Consider the following 12116-nt stretch of genomic DNA (forward strand, 5'->3'; position numbering starts at 1 on the left):
TAAACATATGTTTATTATTTTGCTGAATTATTTAAATAATTAGATTAAATAAATCTAAAAGGTAGCTGTCTGAAATAAAAGGGCTGTCCTCCATCATAAAAGACATGTGATAACTGTAGATGTGACTCAAGAATCAGGCGTCCAGTCTGCAATTGTATTAATATACTTCTGCTTTGGAAGTGTCAAGAAATGGTATATACTTGCAAGCAAAAGCAAAACAAGTATCCTGTGACAGTGATCTTGGCAACTTTCCCTTGTCAAAAATCCCCATCTGGTTTAAAGCTTGACTTGGATTGCTTACACACATCAAGAAACTTGCTATCAAAAAACAATTAGACTCCACTGTCATATGAATTAAGATTCTGTTTCCAATAACTATTTTCTTTTAAAGGGGAAACCTTGGTATGTGGGAGAAACTGAAACTGTATGAAGAAGAAAGAAAAAAAAATATTGTTTTATTCCAGCTCTTATCCAATTCCATCTCAGCAGGCTTGATAAACAGGCATCAGCGCTTAGAACAGTAAAAAGATCATCAATGATTCACCAGACATATGAGTAACTCTAAGTCTTGGGCTCCCTAAGATCTTGGATATAGTTGTCTATTTTCAATAGAAAAAAATGTATTAATTAGAACTGATTGATAATGAGAGATACGTGCAGACACATCATCTTGGTAAACTCCTAGGTCCATCTGATTGTAATTTCTTTTTGGATTTTCAGTTTTGAAAAAAATGAAATGGAAGCTGTCATGCTGGAAAGCAAAGCAGTCTTGCATAACAAGAATGCTTTGGAGTTCTGCATAGTCTCCATAACATTTTTTACGAAATAAAAATAATATCTCAGTGCTTCATTCAAAGTATGCCCAAATGCCCAGAAAAATGTCAGAGGTCACCTGAGGTAATCGAAGTAGTAAGGAGCAACCTCTCCAGCTATCTCCATCAATGGGCGAGTTATAATCACCATGGCATCCATTTTGTGAATATATACTGCCCCCTCCCTATGAAAACTACTTTGTGAGAGCAATAAGCAGATGCAGATGACACAGGGCCAGGAGAGTTGATTGCCTAGAACATGAATATTTCAACGTTCAAGCATGGATTTCCTTCCATAAAAATATATGATTTAATTCCCTTTCTACATTTAGGCCTTCACTCAAGGCCCTCTACACTTGCTGAGATTATGAATTCCTATATATTTTTTTAAAAAATCACTCTCACATATTTTTATTCATTCAAGAAAGAGAACATGTCATGAACTATTACTTGAAAATGGTAAGGATGATAACTGACACTACTTTTAGAAATGTGTGCATTGATTTGTTGGCGGGATGTTAAGCAAGATCCAATTAAATAAATGCAGCACAAATAGCCACAAGTAGAACAGTGGTCGGATAAAACAAATCTTCCACCTCTCTTTGCTGTCCAGAATCATTTTGGAATCAAGCAGGTTTCTAAAATAAATAAACAGGAGTCCCATTTTCTGCGGATACAATCACCAGAGGCTAATGGCAGTTTGTAATATTTGAGTGTATTTACAATAATACAGATTGAATATAGCTTCAGTTGTTTAAAATACTCAAACCTTTTGTCCCACATATGGTCTCCAAAGAGGCTGCTAGTTACTAATAATATTGTTAGTCAGTAGAACGGTAACCATTTTTTTGTTTTTTGGTTAATTTTTTTCCCCCTGACAACAGCACCCTTTGGAAATGTCTGAAATTCTAAGATATTTACACTCTATTGCCTCTTTCAAGATTCTAGACAGGCTACACCTCAAGGCAACCAATAGTGAGAATGTAATTTCCAGAAGTTGGTTAGCAAAATTCATTACATTCTTTTACCTTCATTGAAATTGTCATCAGCTGAAATATGGGTCAATGGCGACTGGGGCCGAGAGTCCCCACAAAGGGAATAGCTATGCTCTGCCTGGATGAGGGGAGCTGGAGAAACTGGTGATAATTCCACTTCCATCATCTCATTTTTCTCAGACAGGAAGGGATCATTCAAGAGCTGCCCCAAAACATCCTGGGAAAAATCATCAAGGAGTTCTGTGAAGGGCTGTAAGAAAGAAAAAGAAGCATAGAAAGAATTTAATAAAAACCTTAAGTCATACTTTACATTGGTTCCACCCAGTGATCAGTAACAAAACAATGAAAAAATAACAGAACCAGCATTACGCTCTCAAAACCAGATCTTCCATCTGGGAGATTTTTCAGTTCCATATTCTCATAACTGTCATGAAATAGCTTCCATTTCATCATGCCCTTGTCCTCACCACGTGTTTAGGAATATAACAACTGTTGTGCAACATCAGATCTACAAAGGAAGTTCATGGGTCGGGAGACACTTTCTCTGCTCTTCATTATCAACCTCAAGCTCATAGTGTGAGCACAGGCCACTTTCAATTATAGGGCTCTTTTGAGTACTGTATACAGTACAACATCAATAAGAATGAAATTAACACCTCAAGGGAACTACAACAATATTCATTTTTTAATTTGAAACCATGATTTTTTATTTAGTATTCCAATAATTTTCTAGCCTGATCACACAAAAATATTTTCATATATTTCTAGCACATTAACATAAAGCCACATAGGAGAAAATGGACTCATGGTAGAACATTCAGTGAGGTGCAAACAGTCCCTATATACATTCATATTATGTCTTCATGTAGGTTATCATCATGATTCAAGCAGGGTTTTTCCTTTTTTCAACACTATGGCTATACCAAATATGCCCTTCCCAATAATTTCATAGACATTAAAGGGCCATTTAGCAGGAGGAGGCAATGCTATAATTATGTTTTTCTCAATTCCATTCTCAATCTGCATACTGTGAACTCATAACTTGCAACAATTAAAAAAACATTTAACGCCAAAAATCATCATATCTTATGATAACTGAAAATATGTGTTCACAAGATGCTTTGTGAAGTACTTCACTTTATCAATTTATAGACAATTTGATTTTGATTTTGATTTTATTAAATTTATACCCCGCCCTTCTCCCGGAGGACTCAGGGCGGCTTACAGCCAGTTTAAAACAATGGTACAGTACAATACAAAATTTAAAAAAGATTAAAAATAACTATTCAAATTTGGCCGCTTCTACTAAAAATTTAATTTAAAACCCCTTTAAAATACCCCTAGGCCAGTCCTGCCTGCTGAAATAACCAGGTCTTATGGGAAGAGTCAAGTTCTAGTAGATCAGGGGAGAAAGAGAACCACCTCTCCACCCAGATTTTATAGCCGCTGTTTTGCTATACTACCAAAATACCAAATGTATTTTGTAGAAACTGGAGCCTGGGTAGCTTTCAAATATATGCAATTCCATAATCTTATAATCACATGCCAAAATCTTCAGTATTTTTTCAACTTTATGTTAGATTGGTTCACATGCACTAGTTTACACTTTCTCTGTACAGTACTTAACTTCTAAACACTTCATTTACATGTGTGCATATTTGCCTGCCTATGACTGCAATTATGTCCTAAAGGAATGCTTATTATTGAGAGTGCGTGGCTGTAATTTTTTACAAGAGAATAATAATAACAACAACAACAACAACAACAATAATAATAATAGTGGGGAGACTAGAAAGGAATTTCAAGGAAACAGACTTTGACAAAATATAAAGAAAAGTTCCCTAATAGCAAGAATTGTTCAATAATGAAGCAGCCATTTTCATTGGAGTTTGAAGCAAACAGCAGAAATGATTGTAAAAGAGGAATTCTCTAGAAACTACATGATCTCCAGATACTTTTAAAGTAACTATTAAGTTTGGTATAGTGTTGAAATACAAATATTGCTAAAGAAACTCAGGAAAACCCTGTGATAAACGCTAAAAGTATTATTTTAATTGCAACAACATGATGTAATTTTCAACACTGCCAAAAATCTCTGAGAGAAATGAAAAAGAATGAATAAGCATATGTCACCCAACTAAGGGATGCACAACCCTGTATGATTTGTTGTCAAAGCACATATATTTTCAGAGGCACTGTGTATTTCAAGGCTTATATTCTCTAAGCATGGGAAGATGGACGTTTCCATCTTCAGCTGTAGGTAAAAAACATGTTTTTGCAGTATTTTCTGGACTGAGTGTTCCATAAAGAAAACATATTTGTCACAATATCCTAGAGTAGCTTACTTTATGTGAAAACAAGGCACAAATGGCAGTTTCCTCCACTCTGTTGTGTGCCTGATACTCATAAAAACCATTAAGACAGTCTACAGTAGCAACATTTTTATGCTGATAACAAACTCATTGGTAATTGTGCATATTTGTTCCAAGGTAGTTACTGTCTAATGATTTCTAAACCTCTAAACCTAGCTGTGCTCCATGCTGCTTTTTTAAATGGAAAGAGGGTTTATCAACTTCTCAGGGCACTCAACTATAATTTATGCTGCTTACTCTCTGAACCAAACTAAAGTTAAATTCATCTTTGGGTGATATAATTTTCTTGATAACAATACAAGTTTTCTTGATAACAATACAGAGCTTGTTTGTCATTGCCTTCCCCTGGGGAGGTGGCATAACAATTAAATGAAAGCGCAACCAGGAAAAAGCATTTTGTGAGAAAACTACTATACATGCAGTTATGAAAACTCACAAATTTGTAATAAGGAGTAAAAAAACAAGTGTGTGCAGCATAGAATGCAAAATAAATAATCAAATACACCTTGTGCGTGACAACTGAAACGGGTCTTAGGATCTGTCCATAATCCATCCATCCATCCCTGACACACATAGACATACACCACACAGACATACACACACACAAACACACACACACACACACACAAAACACCAAGCCTCTCAAATTCACAAGAGGACAGTAGTAAGCACTGATATCCTTGTCGCATTGTGGTATGGAGAAGCATGTCAATAATGGCAGAATAATTTTGCATATAGATGAGCAGAGATTAACACCAAAATTAACATTAGACCAACTATCAAGAAACAAACAATACCCCAATCAAAGAACTGTCAAACTAGCTAATAGCAAACAATAAACCAATCAAATAACCACCACTCCTACCAACACTGACAGGGCAACCACTGGTACATAAAATGAGAGCAAACCCTACACCCTACTAGCACTGATGATGTTGCCTAATCTGGTTAATGAAATATCTGCAAGAAAACAACCACTGTCAAGGAGCACCAAGGACCTCACATACAGAACCTTTACCCAACACCAGAAATTAAATACTTAAGACCCAATACTGGGTCATAGCTTAGTACGCTGTGTGAAAGAGGCCACTATGCCTTATTCAACAGATTATGATTAAATTTATGGTTTAGGTCCCTATTATTATGCTGCAACTCCTTCATCTAAATAATTATTGGCTGGGTTGTATATGGCTGGTGTTAAGAGTGAACATTTGATAACAGTGGAGACATTTCATCTGTCTATGAGGAACTTTCTTATTCTTAAATACAGAAAAATGATTGTCAGGTTTATATTATTGTTGCTTAATAATACAGTGGAAACACTTTTCTCAGAGTTGCCCTAAACTTACCTTGTTTCTTTTCCTCTTTATTTTATTGTTCCTGAATATAGAGACTTAAAACATTTTCTTAAAATGCAGACACGTTAGTAAAGCTGGATATTTCTATTCACTGCAATAAAACTATGCCAATTAGATGCCATAGAGAATTTGGGGAACAAAAGTTCACAATGGAACAATATAAATGCCAAATTAGGACACTCATAGCAGAAATAACAATAGAGAATTACATAAAATTAGCAATTGGAATAAACTTACAACAAGAGAGTAACTGAAAGTTTTGGTTGGATACTACTGGTAAGAGTTATCGAACAATAGGTACTGTAGCTTTCTCTGAAATCCCAGTGGTAGATGGATGATACTAGATGAGTGTGCATGGCTTTAATCATAAGAATATCTGAGAATATTCATTAAAACAAGCACTATATTTTGGAATAGTCTATGTAATGAATTATGAACATATTTGCCATTGCATCCTATTCTGGAAAAATTAAAGTACACAGCTGTTGAAATATATTTTTAATTTTATATTTGTGTTTATCTGCTAAATTAGCAACGCTATTAACTACATTTGATTGGGGCCAGGCTAAAACTCTCAGCAATTAGGGGGCTTAAAAATGTAGTCATGTTTTTCCTGAAAGCTTGGATTTCTATTTTCTTCAAACTGGGAAATAAGCTTCCATTTGTAATTTCAAATCTTAGCTTTTTAGAAGGAACGGATTTTCCAAGTTAAAACATAATGGAAAGTTGTGATTATTTAACACAGCAAATCTTAAATGGATTGTGCTGAGAAGAGAGAAAGAGGGAAATAGAATATAAAACATGAGTATAAAGTTCACATGTATTTTAAATTTATAGGCATATCCCAATGCTAGAAAGGAGGATACTCTAATCTTAAATTGTACTACCTTGCACATTTTAAATTAAGCTGTTTAAATTAAATTAAATTAAATTAAATTAAGCTGTCTAAAATTCTAAATCCTCTTCTCTCCCCACTCCAACCCTAGGAATTATCAGCAAATGCCTTGGGAGAAGAGTCCCAGCAAGAGAAAACAGGAGAAGACCACCACCCCCAAAGCCATCTCAGCTGGATTTACTCTCTTCCCTTATTCCCCAGGGCTATTACCACCAAACAATCCAGGGGAATAAATCCTAAAAATGTTATGTTTAAAATAATATGCATTATTTATTTTTAATTTAAATATTGCTTTGGGAAGATTTTCCAAATAACAAGCCAAATGAAAAACAGGCATCTCAGTGTTCTAACAGAAACGCCATTTAGCTAAATTTAGCTAAAATTAACCATGAAAATGCCCTTTAGTGTTTAACATCTGTGAAACCTTTTTAAAAACCAACACAAATGGGAAACCTCCTGAGATAAAAACAGAATGAAAAGATACCGCTCACATAGCAATATGGAGATTAAATTCTCTTGGTTTGGAGTTCTGATGCCTAGCACACAAAGAAGTTCTGTCTAATTTTCATTAATATTCTACTGAAGTTCAATTTCAGAATCTAGAAATGTTGGCATCCTGGAGTTATTTTTCAAGGCTGCACTTGGATTCCACAGCAGATAAAAAGCAACTTTGCATTCTGAGAAGAATAATAAAATTAGAATGTTTCTCCAAGTATTCCTTTCTACCATCTCTATATTCACTGGACAGATAAATGTCAAAAGATGTGACTTGTAAGAGTGATGCTGCTGTATATTCTGCTGACATGTTCACTGAAGAAATTGATGATGGAGTATTAACAGCCTCCCTCGTTCCAGGGAAAAAGCGAAAAGTATACAGTGCATGCAACTGCTGACGCAAATGGATGATTCAAATAAACCGTGAGCTAGCTAGATGTATGGCCTTTATAAAGCAAAGGTAAGAGCATGATAAATGCATCCATGTCCAGCCTGCATGTGTCATTAAAGGTAAAAGCACTAAACAAATTCCAGTGTCAGAATAATACCACAGCAGGAAGGTCTGGATCACCTTAAGTCACTATGTACACAAAATTGGGAGCTAAAGTCCAGGTCATTTTAAACCGGGACTGCCAGCTCTGAAATTCTAAATTAACTTTCCTAGTATCAAAACATCCAATCTGTACAATCCAGTCAAGTCTACAATCTGAACAAACATGAAACTCTTGAAAGTTTTACATGATGCCTCTAAAATGTTGTTACAAAATTCTACTTTTGATATGACATGAAAGAAAATCTTTAAAATGGCAAACCGGGAAAATAGTAACACTGTATTAACTAGATTTAATTTTAATTAAATATAAATGAAACTGAATTTAATTTATGTCCTGGCCCCAACCACTTCCTTTGAATATGCTGAGGGAAATATGCTGACTCTGTAAAGCGCTTAGAGAGGACTATAAAGCATGTGAAGAGGAATATAAGTCTAAGTCAGTGGTTCTCAACCTGTGGGTCGGGACCCCATTTGGGGTTGATCGACCATTTCACGGGGGTCACCAAGCAAGGCTGTCCGCCATTTTTTTTCCCTTTTCCGGCGGGTGCCTTACCTCCCTTGGGCTGGGCCAGCTGGTGGTCGGCCTGCTCCGTCTCTGCCGCTTGCCAGCTACGCCTCGGCCGGCACAGGGGGCGGAACCACGCATGTGCGGCGCTCCCGGGCAGGGAAAGTCCTCGACTTACGACCGGTTGGGTAGTCCTCGACTTACGACCAGTTTAGTCCTCGACTTACGGCCGGTTTAGTCCTCGACTTACGACCGGTTTAGTCCTGACTTACGGCCGGTTTAGTCCTCGACTTACAACCGGTTGGGGTCGTGGCATTAAAAAGGTTGAGAACCACTGGTCTAAGTGCTATTGCTATTGAAATGTAGTCCATCATCCATTAAGACACTTGTATACCCCTGTCCAAGAGGGAGTGAAAGGTGACTGGTTACATTGATTGAACCTCCTAGAAGAATAAGACAAGAAAAAAGGATCTAATTATCTGTCTCCACCAGTCAAAATGATCCCCTTAGATAGAAGGGGTAAAAAGGTACAAAGTCTTGGAAAGGAATTGAGAATGGAAAAAAATGAGAATTAAGAAACCTAATAAAGAAGGTGAGAACATTTGAACATTGCTACATCCCAAGAATCCACCCCAAGAACACATAGAAATTCACAACCTTAAAATTACTATGAATTGGAGATGAGAAACTGTTTAAAAACTAGATGAGGTTTTGCCTCCTGTGCACTCAATCCTTTTGTCTTTGTGTAGGAAAAAAAAAAGCCCAACCTTTAGAATAGCTGGAGACTGAATGGCAGGGAAAGAGCGACATTAGAAAGTACACTTGGCTGTATACCAACTGGAGCCTCCAGCAGCAGCTCCTTAGCTCCAGCCACATACCATGCCTTCCAGACAAAACATTCCTTTCTCTGAGCCCGCTTCTGGCATAAAGGGCTATTTATGTCTGATTGCAAAAACTGCTGGAGAACAAACAGAGCAAGGCCCGCACCCCTTCGTGCTTGACTTTGCAACCTCAAGTCTCCAGACCAGCTTATAGCACCCCAGAAGTCATTTGGTAACAAGAGCAAAATTAGTATAGAACCAGCAGCTATAGAGAAATAGCCAATGGAGGACAGAGACTTCGTCTTCTTCCATTCTATGCTTTAACTGAAATTCTTAACTTCATTACTAGGAAATTTAATGAACTAATTTGCACATAGCATTAAGGCTTTAACTCCATGTGAAGTGTAAATCCATCCCAAGGAAGAAAACAGAAAGACACCACGATGTAAAGTCAGCTTATGAACACTAGATTATGGTTAATAGTGAACCTAGGATCCTGGCTTATTGATTGCTTATTGATGTGTCCCAGACATTTCTTTTTCATACTGACAGAAAATACAGAGATTTCAATAACATGGTTAATTTGCTCATACACAAATGTTATGATTTGTTCCTGCCTTAATTAACAAGCTATGTTTAAACATTCCAATGTGTGTTGATGTGCAAATATAATACAGGATAAGAAGCATTGTTAATATCCTAACCTTATACTCCACAGTCAAACCAGTTTTACTGTTATTTAATAGACAATTGAATAGACTGGGAATCTAAGTTGGGCTGGTCCTGCTTAGTACTTGAATTAAAGATCATTCAGGAATGCTAGAACTATAATTCAGAGTGGGAAGTAAGAAAAAAAAATAGAAGAAGTTATAGCTATCACTTCCAATGCTACTCTATGAAGAAGTTTAAAATGTCATCAGGAATATGGTACAATTCAAAGGATTTTATTTTCTTTAGTATGTTGTTTAAAGAATCTATTGTAGTGTGATTAGCTTATGGTTCTATGTGATGCATGATCTAATACAGTGATTCTCAACCTGTGGTCTGCGGATCCCTGGGGGTCCACAATGTCATCACAGAGGGTCTGCAAAGGCTTGAAGAAATGTTATGATTTAAATCTTGAGTTACGTCTTGGGGGTCTGTGGCCATGGTGCATGGCCACAAAAGGTCCATAGTGAAGAAAAGGTTGAGAACCACTGAGCTAATTACCATTCCCTTGACTGTAGGTATTACATGAATGCACATCCCATTACTGAAAAATTGACTATGATAAAATATAAGAGGGAGAGCCATTTATAGCACCAGGCTATAAATGGGAGACTGTGAATTCTAATCTTGCCTTGGGCTTGAAGCCAGCTGGCTATCCTTGAGCTAGTTCTTCTCTGTTAGCCCTAGAAAGAAGCAGGCAATGGCAAACCATTTCCCAAAATGTTGCCAAGAAAACTACAGGAACATATCAATGAAGTCACAAAGAGTCAAAAACTTACTTGAAGGGACATATACACACAACATAAGAGAGTTAAGCAAAGGCTTAAGCCAGTGATGGCGAACCTTTTAGAGACCGAGTGCCCAAACCGCAACCCAAAACCCACTTATGCATCGTCGGGTGCCTGGTGGGTGTGGCCCATTGGCTGGGTGTGGCCCATTGAGTGGGCGTGGCTGCGGTGGTAACGGCAGACTAAAAAGTTCAATCAATCAATTCCAACTTTGCAAGATCTCTTTTTTCCCACAAGAAGTTGAAATTGACTGATTGTTTGAACCTTTTTTTTTTTTTGCACATGGCGTCGGAGGCCTAAAGCAAAAAGGTTTTATAAAACCCAGCTGAAGGCCTAGGACTGGGGCGATGGCACGCGTGCCCACAGAGAGGGCTCTGAGTGCCGCCTCTGGCACCCGTGCCATAGGTTCGCCACCACTGGCTTAAGCTATACCCGGTCCAGAGGACTTCCTGACCCCAGAAATGAAGGACAGGATCTAAACCAGAAATTCTATTTGGAAAAAAAAAGTATTGAAACAGCCTCTTGTATAATATTCTGAAGCTAATCTTTCAAGCTTTCAAACAATATGCTAAATATAAAATTGTTTTCTTTGTTTTGAGGAGCAAAGAAAATAAAATTCTAGGTTTTTAAAAATGGAAAAAGGTACCAAACATCAGAGATTCATTATCTCTTTTTGTCATGGAAAGAAGGTTGTAAAGTGTCAAAAACGATTAATGTCTGCAGGATGTTTTTGGAGATCAGAATATTCAAATTGTGCAGTGAGAAATTGAGTTGCCCAATTGGAGGAAAGAAGTCATTAGAAGGTCCCCGTTTTTTGCATGTCCACTAACCCAGAAAATGTTGCCTGAATCAAGGAGACTGTCATGGAGGACTGCCATGTGACTTTTAAAAGAAAGTGTTTAGAAGATATCAGCAATTTTTTTTATAAAGATATGGTATGGAGGAAGGTCGATTGTTGAAAGGTGCCCAAGCTGTTGGAACCAGAAATGAAAAACAACAGGGTGAAATATAGCAAGCTCCTCTGGAAAAGATTAAAAAATTGGGATAATATTTTTATAGATATTATAACTCTGAAACAAAAATTCAATCCATCCAGGGTTGGAAGGAGCTCCTGTGAAGACCACTTTGATTTGGCAAGAAGCACAGTTGCTGTTTTATGAGACTGACTGTCCATTTGGTACAAAGAGCCACAATCACTGTCCAAAATTACAGCAGTTTGCTTCACGAACTAGGTTTTGATCAAAAAACATCCTGGGAACTTGCACACTCTGCAACATGACAATTCCAGGGTCCACATTGCTCATTGCACAAACTATAATTACTCCTTCATTTTTCCCCCCAATAACAACCAGTGAGGGAGGGTTGACCTAAGAAAGAGCAAGTAGTCCAAAGTCACCCAGTGGCTGAAGGTGGATTTGAACTAGGCTCTTCCTGGTTCTGGTCCAACAGCTTAATTAGTGCACCACTGTGGCTCTGATTTCTATAACTTGAAGCATGTTCAGCAAGTAGCCTCCTCAAACATCTCCTACCTGTTGAATTGGCTATCCATAATTTTAAAGAGCTTTTGATAGCCAAAACAAAATTCAGGATTGTCAGGGTTCTGCTTCACCAAATTTCCTGACCTTACAGGTTTCTTAATCCTTAGGTTAATATTTTACATTGCAATTCAGGTATCGCCCACTGAAAATTGGTAGCTCACTTTGTTATTATGTACACACGCAGAGTTCTAGCTAAGTAATGAGTGAAAGCAAAGTAACTTTCTAAAGTAATTGACTATTTCATTCTGATGGAATTCCAGGCATCACCAACTTTCC

At 37.2% G+C, this 12116-nt stretch overlaps 1 protein-coding gene across 1 annotated transcript in view; it reads right to left on the bottom strand.

Moving 5' to 3' along the window:
• The window catches only part of LOC107300011 (cyclic AMP-responsive element-binding protein 3-like protein 2), a 12483-nt gene extending 10226 nt beyond the window's left edge, over window positions 1-2257 (bottom strand). Inside the window, exons 1-2 of the mRNA XM_015829353.1 lie at window positions 2177-2257; window positions 1841-2057 (exon numbers count right to left, since the gene is read on the bottom strand). Coding sequence (XP_015684839.1) covers window positions 1841-2057; window positions 2177-2257 — 298 coding nt within the window. The remainder of the gene's footprint in view (window positions 1-1840; window positions 2058-2176) is intronic.
• Window positions 2258-12116: the final 9859 nt, after the last annotated feature.

The sequence above is a fragment of the Protobothrops mucrosquamatus genome, unplaced genomic scaffold (genome assembly GCF_001527695.2).
Source record: "Protobothrops mucrosquamatus isolate PMUCROS unplaced genomic scaffold, P.Mucros_1.0 scaffold5926, whole genome shotgun sequence".
Classification (NCBI taxonomy): Eukaryota; Metazoa; Chordata; class Lepidosauria; order Squamata; family Viperidae; genus Protobothrops; species Protobothrops mucrosquamatus.